The sequence below is a fragment of the Athene noctua genome, chromosome 30 (genome assembly GCF_965140245.1).
Source record: "Athene noctua chromosome 30, bAthNoc1.hap1.1, whole genome shotgun sequence".
NCBI lineage: Eukaryota > Metazoa > Chordata > Aves > Strigiformes > Strigidae > Athene > Athene noctua.
Genome location: NC_134066.1, coordinates 2,551,294 through 2,573,342, shown reverse-complemented (window position 1 = coordinate 2,573,342; position 22,049 = coordinate 2,551,294). Strand labels below are relative to the sequence as shown.

At 65.0% G+C, this 22,049-nt stretch overlaps 2 protein-coding genes and 1 non-coding gene across 10 annotated transcripts; all 3 read left to right on the top strand.

The window, feature by feature from the left end:
* The first annotated feature begins 1,231 nt into the window (after positions 1-1,231).
* Positions 1,232-13,370, top strand: KANSL2 (KAT8 regulatory NSL complex subunit 2). 4 transcript variants are annotated; one of them, XM_074929706.1, is made up of 10 exons: positions 1,232-1,270; positions 2,296-2,554; positions 3,484-3,662; positions 4,220-4,334; positions 5,045-5,212; positions 6,379-6,541; positions 7,356-7,452; positions 10,402-10,655; positions 12,172-12,390; positions 13,082-13,369. In XM_074929706.1, exons 2-10 carry the CDS (start codon positions 2,304-2,306, stop codon positions 13,184-13,186), a joined length of 1,551 nt encoding a protein of 516 aa, XP_074785807.1. In that variant the 5' UTR covers positions 1,232-1,270; positions 2,296-2,303; the 3' UTR covers positions 13,187-13,369. The 4 variants fall into 4 exon arrangements, 3 of the variants coding, with proteins under 3 accessions (XP_074785807.1, XP_074785808.1, XP_074785805.1); XM_074929707.1 differs by having other exon boundaries at positions 1,244-1,270; positions 2,293-2,554; positions 13,082-13,370; XR_012635342.1 differs by lacking the exons at positions 1,232-1,270; positions 13,082-13,369 and adding exons at positions 1,898-2,075; positions 11,730-12,064 and having other exon boundaries at positions 12,172-12,307.
* LOC141972040 (small nucleolar RNA SNORA2/SNORA34 family) lies at positions 7,558-7,686 on the top strand. The gene has a single exon (XR_012635346.1). It is a non-coding gene; the product is annotated as a small nucleolar RNA SNORA2/SNORA34 family (small nucleolar RNA).
* Positions 13,371-13,960: 590 nt separating the features above from the next.
* On the top strand, positions 13,961-22,031 carry NCKAP5L (NCK associated protein 5 like). Of its 5 annotated transcripts, none has more exons than XM_074929684.1 (13): positions 13,961-14,023; positions 16,587-16,628; positions 16,747-16,854; positions 17,384-17,452; positions 17,564-17,602; positions 17,709-17,828; positions 17,939-18,037; positions 18,490-20,255; positions 20,356-20,506; positions 20,592-20,670; positions 20,800-21,087; positions 21,277-21,416; positions 21,519-22,031. In XM_074929684.1, the coding sequence occupies exons 3-13, from the start codon at positions 16,753-16,755 to the stop codon at positions 21,753-21,755; spliced, it is 3,090 nt and encodes a 1,029-aa protein (XP_074785785.1). In that variant the 5' UTR covers positions 13,961-14,023; positions 16,587-16,628; positions 16,747-16,752; the 3' UTR covers positions 21,756-22,031. The 5 variants fall into 5 exon arrangements, with proteins under 5 accessions (XP_074785785.1, XP_074785788.1, XP_074785786.1 ...); XM_074929685.1 differs by lacking the exon at positions 13,961-14,023 and adding an exon at positions 15,416-15,429; XM_074929683.1 differs by lacking the exon at positions 13,961-14,023 and adding an exon at positions 16,048-16,160.
* Positions 22,032-22,049: the final 18 nt, after the last annotated feature.

The window sequence follows — 22,049 nt, the reverse complement described above, 5'->3', positions numbered from 1 at the left end:
AAAAGCTGCCCAGCTTTCAGGATCCCGTCCCCATCCCACAGTGGGGCTTCAGGGGCGGGTGCCGGGGGCTGGCGGTGGCGTTTTGGGACGGCTGGCCTTGAGGGGCCGGAATGAGGTGACGGATTGAGGGAGCTTGGCCCAGGACCTGCCCCCCATGGCAGCTTTTTTTGGGGGGAGAGGGCACAGAGGAGCTGCCGCGCTGGCGGGGACGGGCGCTGCCGAGCAAGGGGCTTGTTCGTGGGGTCGGATTGTGCCCGAAGGCCTGAGCAGAGCAGCCCGGTGCTGGGAGCGGGCTGGGTCCTGCCGTGGGCGCGGGCAGAGCCGCGTTCGGGTGTGAAGGGTGTTGGCGGACTCGGTCCGTGGCGGTGCCGGGGTTGATCTGGAGGGAAGCGGCGTGTCACGTTCCCAGCTGGGACACAGGACGAGGCCGTGCAGGACAGCTGCCTCCAAGTGTCCCCGTGCCCGGGGCGGCTCTTCCAGGGGCTCCCGTTTGTTCGCAGCTGGGCTGGAAACAGCTTTTACCACAACCTCAATCCTGGGCCAGGGCAGGCACCTGAGTTTTTGGTTGAATGGTTTGGAAAAACTGATTTCCTTTGTTCTCAGACTTTTCCAACCTTCAATAAACGTTCTGCCTCCGTATGGTTGTGTAAAACTCTTGTTCTACGTCACATTTGTTTTTAAGAGCAGTTGGTGCTGCTGACACTCTGCCGTCGGTAACCCACCCCCTGGGATTTTTGGGTGTGGTTTTTTGGTTTCAGGCTGTTTCCCCCCCACTGCTTTGGAGCCTCTCTTGGAGGCTGTCTGCTGCGGGGTTGTTGGGCTTGGCGGTGAATCGCTCGTCTCCGTTATTCACCGGGGAGCAATGCCGACCTTCAGCTGTCCCGGGAAACTAGGAGGGGATGGGGTAGCGCCAGGGGGGCTCCTGGGACCAAGCCGGTGGCCCAGGGGCTACCGGAAGCTTCTGCCTTCCCGGCGCCAAAGCCCAAACCCGCCCCCGTGTCCGCGCCCTCTCTCGGGGCTGGCAAACCCAGGGGGGACCGGGCCCCGCCGCGCTCCCCGGGGTCCCGCCGCGCCCACGTGTGGGCTTCCCGCCGCGCCGGCCTCACGTGACTGTAGGAGGCGTGGCTGGTCCCTGCGGAGTGACGGCGGGCTCGGCCAACCGCGCGCGGCACCGCCCACCGCGCCGGCCGCTGATTGGCGGTCGGGCGGGCCAGTCAGGTGGCGGGGCGGGCGTGCGGCGAGGCAGCAGGGAGGCCGGGACGGCAGCGAGGTAAGATGGCGGCGGCACCGCCCGCCCTCAGTGCGGCCCGCGCAGCCTTTCGCCGCGACACTTTCCCGCTCCCCCGGGGCCCTTCCAGCCCGCAGCGACCGGGGGCGCCTGTTTCCCGGCCGCCCTTCGCTCCGGCAGCTCTGCCCGGGCCTTCCCCGGGAGCGCCCCTCACGCCCGCCGCCCGCGGACAAAATGGCGGCGCCGGGACGGCCGGGCGGCGCGACCGCGCATGCGCAGGAACTGGGCGCGGGGCGGGTGGCGGAGCACGTGCGTGGGGAGGGGGGGGAGAGGGGCTCGTACCGGGAGCGGGGGGGGGGGCTGCACCGGGACGGGCACCGGGGATGGACACGGGGAGCGGGGATAGACAGCGGGAGCAAGGGCTGGGCACCGGGAGCACGAATGGAGGGGGTGCGCGGGGGGGCGTACTGGGAGGAGGGGGCCCTGCGCTGGTGTTGTACTGGGCGCTGTGGGGTGGGGGACCTGCGCCCGGAGAGGTGGGGAGCAGGGCCGGGGTGAGCGCTGGGCCGGGATTGGCACATGGTGCCCACTGAGGAGGAGGAGGCCGTGAAGCAGGGGGGGGGGGGGGGTCGTGGGAGTTGTGGGGTGGGTGGGCTGTGGGGGGAAGGCAGCGTGGTACGCTGGGGGCTCTGGGATTTGTGTGCTGGGACCAGAGGCTCCTGCACTGGGGTCGGGGGGGTAGAGGGGTACCTCTGGGACGTGGGTCACCCCCTGGCCTCAGCGCTGGCGGGCAGCAGCGCTTCTTGTGCCCACACCTTGGCGTGGATGGTGCCGCTCGGTGGCTCAGGTGAGTGAGATGCGTTTTATTCGGTGCAGAAATGGGGTCGCTGCAAAGCTCAGAGTTCGCTCAGGCATTGGAAGAAACTTTATAGGAGCAACTTCATCTCCCGCCTGTTCAAGGGGGCCAGAAAGTTTTATTCAGATGCATTAGCAGGTGTTAGCAGATACTGCTTCGCTTATCAGCAATTTGTTTCATGTCGTTTAACTGCTCTGCGTCTCTCAAGCAGGTGTTGGCATGAACAGAATTCGGATCCACGTTCTGCCATCGAGCCGAGGACGCCTTACTCCTGTGCCGCGGCCGCAGGAGCCTCTGTCATGTGCCTTCACCCACCGCCAGTGCTCCCAGCCGCGCCTGGAGGGGCAGGAGTTTTGTATTAAGCACATTCTGGAAGACAGGAGTGCCCCGTTCAAGCAGTGCAGCTACGTTTCAACAAAGAACGGAAAGCGGTGTCCCAATGCTGCGCCCAAGCCAGAGAAGAAGGATGGGTGAGTATCTCTCTTCTCTGGTTCTGCACCATATAGAATTAAAACAGGGAGGAAAAGGTCCTTATGTTACCTCAGACAAGTGGCTCCCTCTTTCTGAAGAACTTTTAAGCTAGAAAAAAGCTCTGTGAGCCCTGGACACTGCGGAGTCATCTTGGTCCCACGAGACTGTCGGGCTGCTGCCCTCTGCCATCAGAAGGTGGCTGCAGTGATCCAGGTCCTTTGTGAGAGCCACACGCGCACCCCCACGGTGCTGTACCTCTGCTCAGCCCAGCAAATTGAACTTGCCTGTGGGTATTTAACTTGCCTGTGGCTAATCCTCAGCTCAGACATGGAGTTGATGACATGGAGTTGATGACCTGGTTGTGCTGCTCGTTCTCTGATGCATATAAAACATTCTGATTGCTGCGGATGGAAGGACCTAGAACAGTTATCGACGTTCAGTAAGGACGTCAGCAGAGCACAGTTTCCCTTACGGGAGCATCGACCCACGTTTCATTCTCAGGGGTTACAAGGATGAGGACACTGGTAGTCTTCATTCTGCCCTTGGTCCCTCTCCGATAAAAAGGATCCATCCGACGTGGGCCAGCGTGCTCTGCGTGGAAACTGAGAGTCCAGTGTGAATGTTTGGAAGCAGAAGAACTCACCTCAGTGGGTTTAAATATAAAGCTCTTTTCTCTGCCTGCTGCCGTGCTGTGTGGCTGCTGGGTCCGGTGCCAGAGGTGGCATTTGAGCAGCAGTGTGTGGTCTGTGAGCCACCTGGGGCTCTGCGGCATTTCCGAGCCGTACCTGCAGCCAGCGGCTCACTCTGTGAGACAGCTGTGGAGGGGATGTGCTTTCCAGGTGCCAGGGGACATTTCTCACTGTATTGCTTGTTCGTTTTGCTGGCTGAGGGCTTGGAGTTGTAACGAGCTTGTGATTTATTCCTGCAGCGTGTCGTTCTGTGCGGAGCATGCCCGTAGGAACACGCTGGCACTCCAAGCTCAGATGAAGAAGTCCAATCCTGGGCCTGTAAGCGAGACTCTGCTTTGCCAGCTTAGCTCTTATGCCAAGTCAGAACTGGGCTCCCAGACTGCAGAGAGCAGCCGCAGCGAAGCCAGTCGGATTCTGGGTAAGAATTAAAAGCATAAAAGTGATGAGAGAGGACCTGGAGTTCTCAGTTTTGTGTGGAAACGCCAAGAATATCACTTCTTAAATACAGTGGAAAAAAAGATCCCAGGGATCTGGGGGTAAAAGATTGTTTTCTGCAAACCCTGGTGCGTCTTGTTTGTCGCTGACTGTAGAAGAGTCGCACTGCCAGACCAAAAACCCTGCGGGTTTGCTTCCCTTGCACTCACCGAGTAGAAACCTTCACTAGCTTCCCTCTTTGCTGGTTTAGTTTCTAGTGGTGCCTGTCAAACGCTGGCTCAGTGCTGAGCTTCCCACCTTGCTGGGTCGCTTGGTGGGGCCAGCCCCGGTGGATCGTGGCTCCGAGGTGGGCAGGAGCGTCGCTCTGCGGGAGCCGGGTGTTTTGGTTGTGCAGAGTCAGTGGCTTTCCTGCTGTTCCATGTCCTTTCCTCACGCCGTGCTGGGAGGAACAGCCTCTTTTGGCAAAAGGCAGAGCTGCTTCACCTCCACGCTCCTGGGGACTCTTGGTGTCCCGTTGCTGAGGGCAACTTGTCTTTTCAGATGAGGACAGCTGGAGCGATGGCGAGCAGGACCCTGTCACAGTGGACCAGACGTGGCGAGGGGACCCGGACAGCGAGGCTGACAGCATTGACAGTGACCAGGAGGATCCCTTGAAGTAAGTTGGGTGCTGCCAGCTGCTTACACACGTGTAGCGTGCAGAGCGTTCTGAGCTCAGAATCCCAGAATCATGGAGGTTGGAAAAGCCCCTGAAGCTCCTCCAGCCCAAGTGTGAACCTCACCCTGACCCTTCCCAACTCCCCCAGATCCCTCAGCGCTGGCTCAGCCCGACTCTTCAACCCCCCCAGGGATCCCGGGGACTCCCCCCTGCCCTGGGCAGCCCATTCCAACGCCCAACAGCCCCTTCTGCACAGAAATCCTTCCTCAGAGCCAGCCTGACCCTGCCCTGGGCAGCTTGAGGCCATTCCCTCGGGGCCTGGCGCTGGGGCCTTGGCTCCGTGTGTTGCCCAAGGAGAGGGTGGTTGTGTTAAAGAGCTGATAATCTTCATGGTGTTGCAGTTGGACTTTGTGCTTTGGTGAGGTGCTGGGTGTGAACGCTCGACAGCCCTAGAGCTGGTGGTGGTTCTGGGAAATATTTGATAGTCATCCTTTTTCAGTGTGGAGTGGTCTGTTCAGCAGCAGTCTGTGGGTGATCTTGCAACTCTAAAAAAAACCCCATAAATTCAGTATTTCTGCTCATCACCCATTGATCTGTATAATCCAGCCCTGCTCTGCCTGTGTTTCTGGTAATGACTGTGTCATTTGGTTGGGAGAACAGCCCTGAGGGACCCTTAAAAACTTCACCCTGTCTGTGTGGGTGTTTTTCAGGCACGCTGGCGTGTACACAGCCGAGGAGGTGGCTTTGATCATGCGAGAGAAGCTGATCCGCCTGCAGTCCCTCTACATTGACCAGTTCAAACGACTCCAGCACCTTCTGAAGGAGAAGAAGCGCCGATACCTGCACAGCCGCAAGGGAGAGCACGAAGCCATAGGCAAGTGCTGGTCCAGGTAGTCACTGAGCTGTGTTCTTCTGGCTGAGGGCGCAGCGCTTCTCTCAAACAGTGCAGGACTCTGTATTAAAAAAAAAAAGGAAAAAAAAAAAAAAGGGAGTGTTTTTTGCCCTTTGTAGAAGCAGATTTCAGAGCAGTGCTATCTCAGTGAGGGTGAAAATTACTGTAGGACTGAAACCCAGTTAGAGGAGATATTTCTGTGTCTGGCCTCATGCCCGGAGATTGGTATCGTTTGGGTTAGAAAGGTTGCCGGATTTCTTTGCTCTTCAAAGTTTGCAGTGTTGTCAGGAAATGAGACTACAAAGTTAACTCTGAGACAAAAGTTCTTTTTTTGTATGGGATTTCCTGTTTTTGGTTTTATAAACAAAAAATTTATTCATCTGTAAGGTCCTGTCTGTATCGGCAGAAGTTTCGGTGGTTACACCAGTACTGCTGTAATGCCACATTCCTCCGTAGCACAGATGCAACTTTCCCTTGCAGAAGCACTTCTGCCTCCGTTGGAATTCTCTCGGAGGCAGCAGTTTGTCGCTGAGCAGAGGCAGAACCGGGTTGTATAACTGGTTGCAAGTGTCGCAGTGTAAAGAATTCTTTCTCTAGCATAGTCTTATAATAGCTCATCCTGGAAAATGGTATAATGCAGCTCCGTCCCAAGTAAAAATAACTGGAAGTTTGGTACATAACAATTTTGTAGAACTCTTTTTAGCAAACCAGTAATAGAAAAGCAGATCCTGAGCGTTGCCCTGTAATTACAGCTTGGGAGTGCTTACGGGAAGCTTCCAGAACTTGCACAGGAGCTGCTGAAAGTTGACAAACTTCTGTTCTGCCTGCAGAAATCACAATAGACTCCTGAGTAGCCAAATTATTTTAACAGATATTTAAAAAAATAACTCTGTTGGCCCAAAGCGCTCCTCGTGTGAACAGAGAATTTGGGATCAAATTTGGGATGGAATCTGCTTTGTCATAATCTTGTGTAACTGCAAGATGTGCTTCCTGTTTATACGTGCAGCTCTCGCTGCTCACTTGCTCTCTGGGTCATTAGTCAGCTGTTGGAGCTCTCGACAGCTGATTTTGGCTTTCGGTACCAAAAAAAATAAAGGGATGTGTCAGGTGGGGGTGGTATTTTCTGACCCCTCCCTCGCTCCCTGCAGGCAGCAGCCTCCTGACGGGCCCGGAGGGGCTGATGGCCAAGGAGCGTGAGAACCTGAAGCGCCTGAAGTGCCTGCGCCGGTACCGGCAGCGCTACGGCGTGGAGGCCCTGCTCCACCGGCAGCTGAAGGAGCGCAGGATGCTGGCGACCGACGGCGCCGCCCAGCAGGTGCGTCCAGCCCTCGGGAGCTACGGCGGAGCTGGGTCTCTCCTCTCCTCCCTTCCTGGGAGCAATCCCAGGCCGGGTCTGCTCTGGCCCTGCCAGCTGGTCCCTTTCTGCAAGGGCATCAAGGTCTGGTCCTGGCCAGTGCCCTCAGAATCCACATTGTGTGAAACATTGGGGGTGCCTGGAGACATTTTTTCACATTGGGTGAAACATTGGGGGTGCCTGGAGACATTTTTCACATTGGGTGAAACATTGGAGGTACCTGGAGACGTTTTAAACAGGCCCCAAAACCTCAGAAGTTTGAGTGTATGGCTGGAGAATTTTCTCCTTGAAAAGGGAGGGCTCAGAACGAGGCGGCCTGAATTTCATCACTGCCAAAAGGTGTGGAAAATCAGTCCTTGTGGTGGTGAAATCCAGACTCCTAAACCTGTGGGGACCAAAAGGCAGGCCTCTTGCATCACACGTGATACCAAATTTGAAGCTGTGTGCAGCCATTTTCTTTGTAATTGTTTTAAAATTCACAGTGTTCCGTTAGCTGACTTCTGAAAGCTGAAAGATAACTCTGAGGAACCTCATTTTTGAGACATACTTCTGAGGTGAAGTTGTTCCTCTTGAATTCGAGCTGTGCCTTCATATCTCAGCTCTGTTTAATAAAAGCTTGAAGGAGAAGGACATAATGAGGAGCTAGGCTGTGCTGGAGTGGAGCTGCCAGTCGGGACTTGGCGTGGTTTGAAAGCAGGACGCGGGCGTTGTGTGGCCGAGGGGGTTTCTCTGGAGCAGAGCTGGGTGATGCTGAGCTCCTCTCTTGGCCTTGCAGGCGCACACCACCCGCTCCAGCCAGAGGTGCTTGGCCTTCGTCGACGACGTCCGATGCTCCAACCAGTCCCTCCCGATGACCAGGCACTGCCTTACGCGTATCCTTTGATCTGCCTGTGCTGCCTTGGGCTGCGCTTCTCCCTTTTCTGGTGGTTTGGACTGTGTCTGATCCTCCCTTTTTATTTTTTTTTTTTTTCTCCTTTTTGGCCCTAAATCAAGGCCATCGGTTTGCTGTAGCCGTTGGTTTCAAAAAGGAGCCCAGAGGAAACGTCTCCCGGTCTGTTGGCGCTCCCGTCCCCGTGGAACGGCCAATTCGTGTGGGAGTGACAAAAGGTTGGGCTCAGCCTCTGCCCGGGGAGGTCCCTCCGCAGCCTCCCTGTGGCCCGTGGCCCATCCCGAGCATCCCAGCGGGGTGGCCGGTCCGATTGGAAGCGACGAGGGAACCTCCCAGAGCCCGAGGGGAGCCCGACCTAGTCCTGGTGGAGTGAGGGAGGGTGGAAGCGGGTCTGCTCTCCGCTTGGGTGCCAGCAGCTGACCTGAGCAGGGTCTGTGAGCTCTCGGTACGCGTCCCGCTGCGAGGGTTGTGTGTGGGAAGGGCTGGCTGGCTGCTGAAGCATGTGCTCGCTGATTTTTTTTTGGGAGGATCCGAATGAGGGAGTAGTTCCTGGCCTGTTTGGGGCTGCTGTGGACCAGCTCCAGTCTGCTCTGACCCCTTAAAAGGTTCACACATGTGTGTGAACACCCTCGAGCTGTTATTGCCCAAAACAGCCTCAGCTTTTTGAGAGTCAGCACTGAAATTTCCACTGGGATCCCCCCCAGCTCAGAGATCACCACCCCAACGTGGGATCCAGGAACCGAGCGTCGCCCCGGGCGCGTCCCTGTCTGAGTGGGATTGGGTGGATGTGTCCGGGAGCAGTTTGGATCGTGGCAGAGCTGTGTTAGCAGCTGTTGCTGGTGTGAGTCAGGAGAAGCTCCGGCGCTGGGTCCCAGAGCAGAGCGAGCAGCCAGGGGGAGGATGAGCTCTTCGTTTTGTTTGAGCTCTTCGTTTTGTTTTGTTACTGAACTTGGCAGACTCGACTCCAGCTATGTGTAGGGAGCAGCCTGGGGAGCAGGAAGCCGCCTTTGTTTCTCCCTAGTGACCATATACTTCAAAATAAAGACAGGGTAAATACCTATAAAACGGTTTGAGCAAGTTGCTGTTTGCAGCTGGCTCGCTTTGAGCAGGGCAGGCCGAGAAGGGAGTGGAAAAAGCGAGGTTTGATTTCCTTACGTCTGAGCTGTCAGCTGACTTTCACTGACACAAACAAGATTTTACTTTGGTTAGCCCTGCTGAGCCGATAACATCTGCAGTCTCTCGGCTTTGTGCATTGTCAGGAGGCTCTTGGGCTTTGTTTGCTTTTCAGGAGCTGGATTGTTTCTGACAATGCATTAAAGGGACCGAACCCAGCTGGGCTGTTGGGCTCCAGGTGGAGCGTGTGATTTTGTCATCTTGGCAATCCCTGCTTTTTGGCTACCAATAAAGTCAGCGCTTGATCTGGGAGTCGTTCAGAGATAAAAATCTGGCTCCCCCACCCTGCTGTTCATACAGAGACACTTCCCTTGCCACATCTGCCCGCGAGTGTCTCGGAGATCTGGCTGCTCTGGGCTGGGCTGCCAGCAGGGATTTACGGGCTCCCCCCGACCTGTGGGGCGGCCGCATTGGCTGCAGGGAGGAGAGAAGGATCACTCCGAAACCTAAAGGGCTTACGGGTTAAACTCTGCACCTTTTGCCAGTTCACGTGGGTTTGGAAGTTTGGTTTTGTTTTTTTTTTTTTCTTCCTCTCCCGCACCGCTCTGCGTGAAGAGGAAACTGGCGTGAACCCCGCAAATACCAGCAACATCTGGATGGTTGTTTGGGTGGTTCTGTCCTGAAAGACTCGATCCGCACCTGAAATCTGCATTGGCCTCAGCCCCAAATTGTCACCCATGTGGAGATCGTTGCCTCACGGCTCCCTTGGTGACACAATTCTTGTCCCTTGCAGCAGGAAGGAGAAACTTCAGCACTGTCAGTGAAACGTTGCAGCCTCCGCGGTGGGTCCGGCTGCAGCTCTGGGAAGAGGATGGGATTCGGGCTGTAGCTCCTCTTTGCTGGTGATGGCTCTGCAGGCGCGATGCCGTTAGAGCAGAGTTTCTGTTTGTGATTAAAGGCAGGAAATCCCATTTACACCTCTGGCAGGAATAGGTTTTCCATTGGGAAGGAAAATGCACTGGGAAGATAGAAATACCGGAACTAAACTCCTGGCTGTGGAAAAAGCATTGTGTGTGCTCGTATCTCCGCTGCGCGTTAGATCTCGAGGCTTGTGCAGATGCCTTTTAAATGGATGCCTGCAAATAAAAGCAAGCCCGTGCGTTTGTAATCTCTTCCATCTGAGGATCTGCGGGTGCCTCGCAGGGAGCCAGCGACATCTCCCAGCCCCCGCTGGGAGGCCGCTGCTCTCGTCCCCGTTTTCCATCGGGCGAGTAACGTCCCCCACGTTGCTCGTGGAGTCTGGACTCGACCTTGGAGAAACAGATGGGGGTTTTAAGGCTGTTTGCTGGAGGGTGCGTGGGGAGCGTTTCTGCCTCTGGATGTTCGTGTGTGTCTGTAGCTCATCCGCTGTGCAGGTTTGGGTTGATTAGCCTGGAGAAGAGGAGGCTGAGGGGAGACCTCCTGGCCCTCTGCAACTCCCTGCCAGGAGGGGGCAGAGAGGGGGGATGAGTCTCTGGAGCCAAGGCCCCAGCGCCAGGCCCCGAGGGAATGGCCTCAAGCTGCCCAGGGCAGGGTCAGGCTGGCTCTGAGGAAGGATTTCTGTGCAGAAGGGGCTGTTGGGCGTTGGAATGGGCTGCCCAGGGCAGGGGGGAGTCCCCGGGATCCCTGGCGGGGTTGAAGAGTCGGGCTGAGCCAGCGCTGAGGGATCTGGGGGAGTTGGGAACGCTCAGGGGGAGGGTCATGGTCGGGCTGGAGGAGCTGCAAGGGCTTTTCCAACCTCCACGATTCTGTCATTTTTCCCTTGACCGCGTCTCCCCAGACATCTGTCAGGACGCCAATCAGACTCTCTTCAAACCGTGTCAGGGCTCCGAGGAAGTGCCCTGCAACAAGCCAGTTCCCGTGAGCCTCTCCGAGGATCCCTGCTGCCCGCTCCACCTCCGCCTGCCTCCGCAGATGTACGTCCCCGAGCAGGTTCTGGCCGTCCCCGAGGAGCTGGAAGCTGCCCCCACAGACCTCTACTTGAGCGCTGCTGAGCTCCAGCCCACGGAGAGTTTGCCCCTGGAGTTCAGCGATGTAAGTTGTGCAGCGTGCTTTGGGCCGGGCCGGGCAAGAAGGTGCCCTGTGGAAAAACTTTCCCCAATGTTTCTCTCGTCATTCCGGGCCGTGAAATTGCTCTGAAATACTCAGGGAGGGAGGGGGCTGCCGTGCAGCTGACCCACCACGTTGTGCGGAGCGTGGATGGACGTCGTGTAAAGCGCTGCCTCCCCAGCAGAAATAACGTAGAATTATTTTTATTCTTGCTGGTTTGGGGAAGAAGAGTCTCTTGAAGAATGTGCAAGAGGTTCGGGAGATGTTTTTTTCTGTAGAGTTGGTGAGTGCTCCTTTAGGAGGGCTGTGCTCATCGAATTTAACATTCAGGGGCTTTTTAAAGCAGATTTTTCTCCCCCACCCTCTTCTCTCCCATGAGGAATCCATGAGGATTTTTAATCCCGGATTATTCTGATGTCCTGCCTGTATGTTAAGCCCACATGCTTCAAATTGTCTGGAATTTGTTTAAACAAAAAAATACCACGGTCATTCGGAGCTGCTCCTCTGAACGAGGTGTCTCTTGCTCTAGTATTTGGATGCCCCTGGAATTCTTGAGCGTGGCTCAATTTAATATTTAGGGCCTTTTTAAAAAGCAGACTACTTTTCCCCCCCTCTTCACTCCCATGAGGAATCCATGAGGATTTTAATCCCGGATTATTCTGATGTCCTCCATGTATGTTAAACCCATTTGCTTAAAATCCTCTGGAATTTGTTTAAACAAAAAAAATATTGCAGTCATTCGGAGCTGCTCCTCTGAACGAGGTGTCCCTTGCTCTAGTATTTGGATGTCCCTGAGATTCCTGAGCGTGGCCATCGGGAGCCGAATCTCGTGGCCACTTCAGCGTTTGCTGGCGGAGGGGGGATCGCCAGGAGCTGCAGGGTCCCGGGGGGGCCGTTAGGACCGGAGAGCCGGTGCCGTGGGCTCAGGCGGGGGCCCAGCACCCCCAGGATTGGGAGGGAAGCGCCTTTCTCCCGCCCTGTGGCCTCACGGGGTGTCTGTTCATCTCTCCTGGATGTCAAACACCCTCCAAAAGCAAAACAAATCCCGTCCTCTACCAGGAGCCTCGCAGGAGTCCCAGCCTCTGCCTCAGCAGGGTGATCCACGCGCACGGCGGCGAAGCCAGAGCCCGTCTGCTCCAGCGTGGTGTCGGGGCAAGCCAAGGGGGGTTGTGGGGTGTGTGTAAGATCCTGGGAGAGGGGGGAGCGCTCTGGGTGTCCTGAGGTGGGCAGGATCGGGCCTTGCCCCAGCCCTCCTGCCTCCTGTGGGGGTGTTTCTGGGGCCACACGTCACGCTGGGCTCTGGATTTTGTGCCTCGCACCTTGTTTTTGGTGGGCACGGCCGGCCTGGACGGAGCTTTTCAGGAGGAGGAGGAGGAGGCTCCGGGATGTTCCAGGTGCTGAGGACGGGGGTCCCGCTGCCCGAGGGGGTGGCGGAGTCGGGCCGTGAGGCCTCGCTGCTTCCTTCTCTCCTCGGGACCCGCCTTCGTGTTTTCTCTGGCAGGATTTGGACGTGGTGGGCGACGGCATGCAGTGTCCCCCGTCCCCTCTGCTCTTCGATCCTTCCGTGGCCCTCGAGCCGGCCCTCCGAGACGTGGCCGAGGCCCCCATAGACATTCTGGCCCTGGAGGAACCTTCCCAGCCCGGCCTGACGGCGCCCACGGACAGAGGCAGCTCCTCTGCCCACCTCTTCTCCCCCCAGCCTGCCGACTGCCCGGCCCAGGTACAGCGGGGGGAGCCCCGGGGGCTTCCAGCCGGAGCTCCCCGCTTGCCCCTGGGGCAACCCCCAGCCCCCGGGGCTATGCAGGAAGCGTCTTCCCAGAGGGAGAAGCCCCCGCTCCCCCATTTTGCCACACTCTTCCCGCCCCCCCCAACTGTCCCCTGCGCTGTCCCCGCGGGCTGGAGGGGGCTGGGAGGGTTTTTGGGGTGACAGCCGGAGCCTGGCCCCGGGGACGTGGCAGAGGACGGGCCGTCGCCTCTTGGTGGGTGGCTCGGGGCCACCCTCTTCCTGTCTGGGACACGCCGGGGGTGTCTCAGGCTGGCGACTCCCCGCTGGGGGAAGCCCCGAAGCCCCTTTTTTTTTCCCAGCTGGGGGCTTCTAAGAGGAGCTGACGCCGTTTGGGCAGAACAGGGCTGCTTTCTCCTCCTCCCCAGTCATTTTTCACTTGGAACTTGCCGCTTTCGGGGCCCACCCGGAGCCGCCCCTCGCCCAGTTCTGGGGTGGGGGGACCCCAGGCCCTGACTGAAGCCCCCGGTTTTGCCGTAGCCGTCGGGTTTCAAGCAGGAGCCCAGAGCAAACGCCCCCCGCTCCGCCGCAGCGCTGGGGGGGGGAGCGACACCCCCCTGGGCTCACCCTTGGCCTCGGCCCGTCCCCCCGCAGCCGCCCCATGGGCCCTTGTCTTTGTCCCCCGCAGAGCCGCCCGCTGCCGGCAGCGTGTCCCCGGGACCCCCGGGACCCCCGGCACCCCGAGGAAGCCGCCGCCGCCAACGGGAGCCTGGAGCCGGGTCCCGGGAGCTGAGCCCGGGGCTGGGACACGTCTGGAAACTGGGTCGAGCCGCAGCTCCGGCGCCGCCGTGACTCCGGGAGTTGGGGACGGGGGGGGGTGACACCCCCAGACCCTCCCACCCTCGCTGCGGGGCCAGGGAGAAGCCTCGGGGAGGGGGGGGGGCTCCTCTGCTGCTGGGGGTCTCTGGGGCGGCCTGAGGGTGTGACGGGGACCTCTAAAGGGGTGGTTTCCCCCCCCCCCCCCCCCCCCCCGGCACAGGTACCCCCCAATAAAGTGATGGAGGTGACGGCCCAGTGTCCCCGTGTCCTGGGGTGAGGGGGGGGCGGTTTTGGGGGGCCTGGGGGGGGGCTCATGGCTGTTCCAGGGGGTCTCGGGCTGGCCTGGGTCGATGAACACCCCCCCTGGGGAGGGGGTGAGCCCTCTGTGTCCCCCGGGGGGGTCCCCGCTTCCGGGTTCGTTCCGCTGTTTTGATCCTTCACACGAGACCCTGGGCCGAGGGGGGGGGCCGAGCCCGTGTGGGTCCCCCGGTACCGGCTCCCCGGGGAGGGTGGGGAGGGGGCACCGGGACCCTCTCGGGCAGCTCCGGGGGTCGCGGTGGGGGGGGGGACCGGGAAGGGGCGGGTGGGGCGGGGGAGAACCCGGCCCCGGGGAAGGGCTGCGGCGGCGGCAGCACCGGGACACCCGGGACCCCCCCGCCGCCCCCCGGGCGCGGATTGGCGGCGGCGGGGGCGCAGGGCGGAGCCGGCCCGGTGGAGCCATGACGTCATCACCGCCGGGCCGGCCCCAGCCCCGGTCCCGGTCCCGGTCCCGGCCATGCCGCCCGCCGCCCCCCCCCCGCCGTAGCTCCCGGTGAGTCCGGTCGCGCCGCGGGGGGTGGCGGCACCGGGGGTTCCCCGGGGAAGTCGGGGCCGCGGCTCGGGGGGCACCGGCAGCCCCGCGGGGCGGAAGGAGCGGGGCGGGGGGGTCCCCGCTGCCGCCGGGCACCGGAACGTGCCGCGGGGAGGGGAAGGGGGGAGCGGGGGTGCCCCCGGGGAAGAGGCGCGGGGTGTCCCGACCGGTGTCCCCCCCGCTCCCCGTCCGTCCCCGGTGCGTCCTCGCTGTCCCCGCCGCGTGTCCCCGCCGTTGTCCCCAGCGCATCCCGTCTGTCCCCGGGGTGTCCCCGGTGTGTCCCCACCGGCCCCTCGTACATCCAGGCTCTCTCCCAGCTGTCCCTGGGGCGTCCCAGTGTCCCCAGTTCATCCGGGGTGTCCCTGGGGTGTCCCCAGCATCCCCAGTGCACCCCAGCTGTCCCCCGTGCGTCTCTGCTGTCCCCACTGTCCCCTGGCTGTCCCCAGTGTCCCCGGTCCATCCTGGATGTCCCTGGGGTGTCCCCAGTGTCCTCACTGCATCCTGCCTGTCCCCCGGGTGTCCCCAGTTCATCCTGCGTGTCCCTGGGGTGTCCTCCACCGTCCTCCATCCCACCCACAGCTCCCCACTGTCCCCAGTGCACCCCAGCTGTCCCCTGTGCGTCTCTGCTGTCCCTACTGCATCCTGGCTGTCCCCAGTGTCCCCAGTTCATCCTGCCTGTCCCTGGCGCGTGTCCCTGGGGACTCCCAGCTGTCCTCCATGTGTCCCCGCTCCCCCAAGGCTGTTTCTCCAGCACATCCCACTTGTCCCCAGTATATCCCGCCTGTCCCCAGGGTGTCCTCGCTGTCCCTGGCCTGTCCCTGGCTGCCCCAGCAGCAGCCCAGCAGGGTTGGGGACACTCGGGGCTCTGACCCCCCTGTCCCCAGGCTGGCAGCTGGGGACCCTGGCGTGGGGGACAGGCCAAGGCCAGCCCGTCGTGGCCGGGCCACCGCCGCGTGGTTTGGGCACGTGCCGCGCCCCCGGGGCGGCGGGTGCGAGTGACCCCGGGGTCGGGGGGGGGGACACACACACGGGGAGGGGGACCCCTGGGCTCCGGGTGCCCCCAGCTCTGCCGGAGCTGTGTCCCCCTCCCCACGGGGACCCGCGCGTTGTCCCTGCGGGGCCCCGTGCTGGGGGAGGTGACGGCCGCGCCGTCCATCTGTCGGGGGCCCCCCCCCGGGGGCCTGGGGGGGCCGCGGGCTGCTCTTCCCCTCCAGACAGAGTCTCACTTCCCCCCGTGACGCAGCCGGAGCCGCCGGTCCCGGGGCCGCTTCCTGCGCCGGGGGCAGAGCGCGGGGGACCCACGGGCCACCCCCGGCGACCTGCCCGGGTTTGCTGCTGGCCCGGGGACGGGGACAAACACGTGCGAGGTCTGGGCGCGTGTGTTGGCGAGGGCGCGCGGTCCCGGGGCCACGCAGCCCGTGGCGGTGGGGACAACCGGCTCGGGGGTTTGAGGGGGGCGGACGGGAGGGGACACACGGGGAAGGCGCCGCAGCCCCCCCCCTCTCTGCGCCCGTCCCCGCTGCGGCCACCCCCGGGTCATTTTCGCCGCTCTCGGTGCGTCGGGTGGGAGGAGGCAGCAGTTTGCTCCGGGGCCGTCCGGTGGCCCCCGGTGCCCCCCACCCACCGTGCGGCCCCGTGTGAACCCCAACCCCTGCCCGGCTCGTGGGGTGCGGGGGGACCCCCGCGGCCCCCCCCGAAGGGTGCCCACGCTCCTGGGGGGTCCCTCTCCGAAGGGTGCTGGGTGCCCCGGTTGGGGGGGGGGTCTCCCCTCTCCGTGGGGGTGCCCCGTACCCCCGGGGGTGCCCGGTGCCACCCGGCGGTGCCCGGTGCTTTCTCTCCCGGGGTGTCCGGTGTCCCGGTGCCGCCTCTCCCGGGGGTCCCCGGTGCTCCCAGCCCGGGGCTGGCGGAGCCGCGCACCGGGGGCGGCGGCGGCCCCGGCTCCTCCCCGGCCGCGGCGGGAAGGCGGAGCCGGGCCGCCGCCGCCTCCCAACAATAGCGCGGCCGGGCCGGGCCGGGATGGAGCCGCCGCCGCCGCCACCGGCACCGGCCCCGGGGCCGCGCTGAGCGGGGACGAGCGGCGCCACCGGGAGCCTCGGGAGTGAGTGCGCGGCGGGGGCGGGAGCGCGGCGGGGGCCGGGGGGGGGGCCCGGGCCGGAGCCGGTGCTCGGGGCCGGTGCTCGGGGCCGGCCCCTGTTCCGGTGCGCACGGGGCGAGCGGCGCGGGGAGGCGCCGGCACCGGGGGGAGCCCCGGGGGAAGCGGCGTGTGCGGCACCGGGGGCGGCCCGTCTGCACCGCGGGGATCCCGAGCACCGGGTGCTGCGCGTTCCGGTGCCCCGGGGCCGGTGCCAGCCCCGGGAGTGCTGCTCATCCCGGTGCCCCGGGACCGGTGCCGGTGCCGCCCCGGGAAGGGGCGGGGGGGCGCTGGGCGGCAGGAGGGCTCCGTGTGGCTCCCGGTGCCGGTGGGGTCGGGGGTCGCCCCCGGGGCTCCCCCGAGGCTCCTCCTCAGCCCCGTTCCCCCCCGCAGGTGACACCGCGGAGGGCCGGGGCTGGGGACACCCCGAGCAAGGTAAGGGGGGGCCGGGCTGGCCAGGGCCTGGCAGTGCCGGGAGCTGGGGGGGGCGTGTGTCAGTGGCCAGGGGCCAGTGGCCAGCGGTGGCCCCGGCCTGATGCGCGTCCCCCTGCAGCCAGCGATGTCGGAGAGCGTGGCCGAGGTGCCGGGAGACGGGAGCCCCGCGGCGCTCGGCGAGACGGGCACCAGCCATGAGCTGCTGCAGCGCCTGCGGGAGCTGGAGGTACGGCGGGGGCCGGCAACCGTGGCCACTAACGCCCTGCAGCCGTGGCTACTGTGGATCTGTGGCTAGTGCCACCAGGTAGCCATGGCTATTGCCTTCAGGAAGCTGTGGCTGGTGCCACGGGGCAACCATGGCCACTAGAAACTAGGGCTACCAGGGCAGCCGTGGCCATTGCCTTCAGGAAGCCGTGGTCATTGTCTTCAGACAGATGTGGCTGGTGCCATGGGGCAACCATGGCCACTAACCACCCTGCAGCCGTGGCCACTGTGCATCTGTGGCTGGTGGCACCATGCAGCTGTGGCCATTGCATTTGGGCAGCCGTGGCCACCGTGCAGCCAGTGCTACGAGGCAGCCACGGCCGGTAGCCCAGACACCACGCTGGGGGCCAGCCCTTTCCTGCTTTCCGTGGCCCTCGTGTGCCCCCGCTCCCGGGGCAGCCCCATCCCTCCACGCGTGGCCCCGGGTGCCACCACGGCACGGGGGGGGCCCCTCCACCACGTCCCCTGAGCCACCCCCGCTCTGTCCCCAGGCGGAAAACTCGGCCCTGGCCCAGGCCAACGAGAACCAGCGGGAGACGTACGAGCGCTGCCTGGACGAGGTACCGGCGCACGCACACACGCAGACACACGTGCGCACACGTGTGTGCCGGGGCACGGGGCTGCGTGTGCCCTCGCACCCCCCCCCTCAGGGCCCCCCCTCTGCTCCCCAGGTCGCCAACCACGTGGTGCAGGCGCTGCTCAACCAGAAGGTGGGTGCTGGGTGTCAGGGAGGGGTGGGGTGGGGGGGGTTAGTGAGGGCTGGGGGGGGTCCTGGGTGATGTGTGTGTCCCCCCCCCCCGGCGCCCCCCCGGCCAGGACCTGCGCGAGGAGTGCATCAAGCTGAAGAAACGCGTCTTCGACCTGGAGCGCCAGAACCAGGCGCTGAGCGACCTCTTCCAGCAGAAGCTGCAGCTCTCGGCCGGATCCCTGCCCCAGGTGAGGCCGGGGCTGCCCCCGCCGCTGGGGGGAGCGAGGGGGGGGGGTCACAGGGCAAATCTACCCCCCCTCAGCCTCAAAGCTTAACCCAGCGTCTCCCTCCTCTCCAGCTGTTGCTGCCCCCGGACGCCCCGGTCAGTCCCCAGCCGGGCTCTGCCGAGCAGCTGCCCCCCCCGCTGCCCCCCGGCCGCTGCCCCCCCCTGCCAGAGGTGGGTACCGGCGTCTCCAAACCCGCCGCCCTCCCCCGCGGTGTCCCCCCCCCTCTCCAGGCTGTGCCACCCCCCCTCCCCAATCTCCCGCTATTGCCTTTCTCCAACCTGCGGTGTCCCCCGGCCTGTGGTACCCTGCTTGGGCCCACCCTGTCCCCTCCCCTGTCCCCCTCCCTGCGGCCGTGGTGTCCCCACGGCATCACCCCGAGCCTGTCCCCAGCGTCCCCGTGGTGTCCCCATCCCTGTCCCCAAACCCTTTTTCCCCCGGTGTCCCCGTCCCTGAGCCCCCTGTGATGTCCCCGCTGTGTTCCCACCCCTTTCGTTCCCTCTCCCCGTCTCCCTCCACCCGTGGTGTCCCCAGAGTGTCATCCCTGTCCCCCCCCCGGCCCCAGCCCGCTGCCGCGGGGCTCAGCACCGGGTGCCCGCGCGGTGACGGTGCCCGGACCCCGTAGGTGACCCCGTCGGTGCCATCGGGCAGCCCCGGGCTCAGCCCCGGCGCCCCCCCCCTGGACGCCCTCTCCCCCTTCTTCAAGAAGAAAGCCCAAATCCTGGAGGTGCTGCGCAAGCTGGAGGAGACGGACCCGCTGCTGGGCCCCCCCCCGGCCTCCCCCGGCTCCCCCGAGCCCTGCGCCGCCCCGGGGTGGCCCCCCTGCCCGCTGCGGGGGCCGGGGGCTGCCGGGGGGGGGTGGCGGGGGGCCGAGGGCAGCCCCTGCTCCTCGCCGGAGGAGGCTGCGCCGCCGCGGGGGGCCCTGCTCAGCGCCTTGGCCGAGCGGCTGCTGCGGGGCGAGGCGGGGGGGGGCTGCTGCCGGCGCAACGGCGAAGCCCCCGGGGGCCCCCCCCGGCAGCGACGCGGCGAGCACCCCGCTTTCCTGGGGCTCTACACCCCGGGCGAGGAGAGCCCCGAGGGGGGTTTCGCCTCGCTCTCGCCCGGGGGGGGCCCCAACCCTTTGCCCTCCCCCCCAAAGGTGCTCAAGCTGCCGCCCCCCCCCGGGGCGCTGCGCCTCAGCCCCCAGCTCGCCCGCGCCTCCAAGATCCCGTGTCGCGGCGGCAACCCCGAGGCCTCGCCGGCCTTCAGCCGCCGCGCCTCCCCCGACGCCCCCCCCGAGCCCGGCTCCCCCGAGCCCCCCGCCTTCCCCCCGCCCCGCGCCTACGAGGCGGCCGAGCAGCCCCCCGGGCCCCCGGGTCCCCCCGCCGGTGGGGATCGGGCGGCCGCCTCCCCCCCCAGCACCCGCCGTGGCACGGGGGGTTCGGTCCCCTCCCGCCGCCCCGGCAAGAAGCCCCCCGAGCCGGGCTACTTGCCCTTCAAGGAGCGCTTGGCCGCTTTGGGCAAGCTGCGGGGGGCTGAGGGCCGCGAACCCCCCGGCCCGGGGCGGCCCGAGCGGGGCCACGGCGCCGAGACGCGACCCCCACCGCGGGGGGGTTTGGGGGGCAGCCTGAAGCACCCCGAGCCGGCGCACAGCGGGGAGCCCCTGGCCCGGTGCTACTCCTCGGGCTCCATGGGCGAGCCCGGCAAGGCGGGGGGCAAGGGACGCCCCGCCGGCGGCAGGACCCCACCACGGGCCCCCCCGGCGCCCCCCGCCAAGGCCTCCCGCAGCCCCCACGGCAGCCCCACCAAACTGCCCACCAAGGCGGGCGCCGGCAAAACCGCGACGCCGCGGGGCGAGGAGGCGGCGGGGGCCAAGGCGGTGGCGGCCCCCCACAAAACGCCGCCGGTCTCCGAACCCCCCGGCACGGGGGGGGGGACACCGCCTCCGCCGGGCGCCGCCGCCGGGCACTCGGCCATCGAGGAGAAGGTGATGAAGGGCATCGAGGAGAACGTGCTGCGGCTGCAGGGGCAGGAGCGGGCGCCCGGCGGCGAAGCCAAGGCCAAGGCGGGCAGCGGCTTGGCCAGCTGGTTCGGGCTCCGGCGCAGCAAACTGCCGGCGCTGAGCCGGCGCGGGGACGGCGGCCGCGGGCGGGAGTGGGCCGGGACACCGGCTCCTCTGCGCCGGGAGGTCAAACTGGCCGCCCGCAAATTGGAAGCCGAAAGCCTCAACATCTCGAAGCTGATGGAGAAGGCGGAGGATCTGCGCAAGGCGCTGCGGGAGGAACACGCCTTCCTGCAGGGGCTGGCGCTGGAGAAGGGGCGCCCCCGAGGGCCCCCCCGCGGCCCCGGCCCCCTCCCGGTCATGTACCAGGAGGTGACGGCCGAGACCTTCATGCAGCAGCTGCTCGACAGGTTGGTGCCCGCCTGGGTGGGGTTGGGGGGTGCCCTCTATGGCCCCCCCCCGTCACCCCCAGCCTGCTCTGAGGGCCCCCCGCGTGTGTCCCCCCCCCAGGGTGGACGGGAAGGACGCGCCCTACGAGAGCCGCCTGGACAAGCGGGAGCTCTGTGACCTCCGGCACGTCCCCCCCGACGCCAAAGACCCCCGGCTCTGCCGCCCGGCCCGCAACGGCATCGTGGGGCACCTGCGGGAGCCCCCCGACAAGGTGAGGACCCCCCCCCCCAGTCACTGCTCTGGGGTGACCCCGCAGCCTCTCACCCTCTGCTCCCCCCCCCAAAAAAAAAATCCAGGTGCCCGACGTGAGGCTCCGGGACGAGCTGCCGTCGGACGAGAGCTTGTCCGAGTCGGGGACGGCGCAGCACTTCGCCGGTGAGGGGGGGGGCTGGGGGGGGGTGTGCTATATGGGGTGAATACAGTGGGGAGGGGGGCACCTGGGCAGCCCCCCCCTCCTTTCCCTCCAACCACACCAGCACTGACCCCCTGCCCTTGTGCCCACAGCCTGCGGGTCGCTGACACGGACGCTGGACAGTGGAATCGGGACTTTCCCCCCCCCCGACTACGGGGGGGTCCCCGTCAAGAGCACCCCAAAACCCCGGGGCCGCCCCGAGCCCCTGCCCGGCGGCGTCGCGGCGCGGCCGCCCCCCAGCAGCACCAAAGTGCCGCGCAAGGCCCGGACGCTGGAGCGGGAGGTGCCCAGCGCCGAGGAGCTGCTGGTGGCCGGCAAACACCGGAGCGCCCCGGTTTGCCGGCCCCCGGCCCCCCCCGGCCACCGCGCTGCGCCCCAAGGTCGGTGTCGTGCCGGGGGGGGGGGGGCGGGGGGGTGTGTGTGCACACAGGGCCGCAGCGATGGCGCCGGGTGCGCGCCCCCAAACTTGTGCACGGTGCAGCGGGGGCTCAGCTCCCCCCGCAGGGTGATGGGGGGGTCACGGGGGGGGCCCTGAAGGCCAGCGCTGACCCCCCCGTTTTGCCCCCCAGAGGCCGGGGACGCCGCCGGGAAGCCGCGGCGAGTCCAGCAGAGCAAGAACTGGACTTTCCCCAACGCCAAAGCCTGCGGCGCCGCCGACCCCTTCCTCTGCCCCCCCGGGGGGCTGGAGGGGCTGCACCGCCCCGCGCTGGTAAGGGGGGGGGCCAGGGGGTTCTGTGAGAGCACCCCACAGGGCTGGGGGGGGCGCAGTGAGACCCCCCCTGTTTCTCCTCACCGTGCCGTCCCTCCCCAGGCGCCCGTGTGCAGCCCGGCGGGACATCGGGGGGCGTCCCCGGAGGCCCCCCCGCCGCTGCCCCCCGCCCTGAGCGCCAGCAGCAGCCGGACGCCCAGCGCCTCGGACGTGGGGGACGAGGGCAGCACGGAGGCTCGCTCGCGAGACGGGGGGCACGGCCCCCCCGGCCTGGAGCACTCCGAGTCCCTCAGCGACTCGCTCTACGACAGCCTCTCGTCCTGCGGCAGCCAGGGCTGAGCCCCCCCCCCTCGTCTATAAACCCCACAGCCCGTGTTCCCCCCCCCCCTCCCGCACCCCCAGTCTCCTTCCCCCGCCACCGCTGCACTCGCACGTCTTCCGCGCCCCCGCCCCGCTGCTCCCCGCTCCCGCTTTGGGGGTGCTGCCTGGAGTGTGTGTGGGGGGGGTTCCCAGTGCCCTGTCCCCCCCCCCGCAGCTCTCTCCGATGGTGCTATCGCAGTGTACAGCCCCCGCCGCCGGGTTTTTAACTCAATAAAGCCGCCCTCCCCCGGTTTATTTATATACGTTATTGTG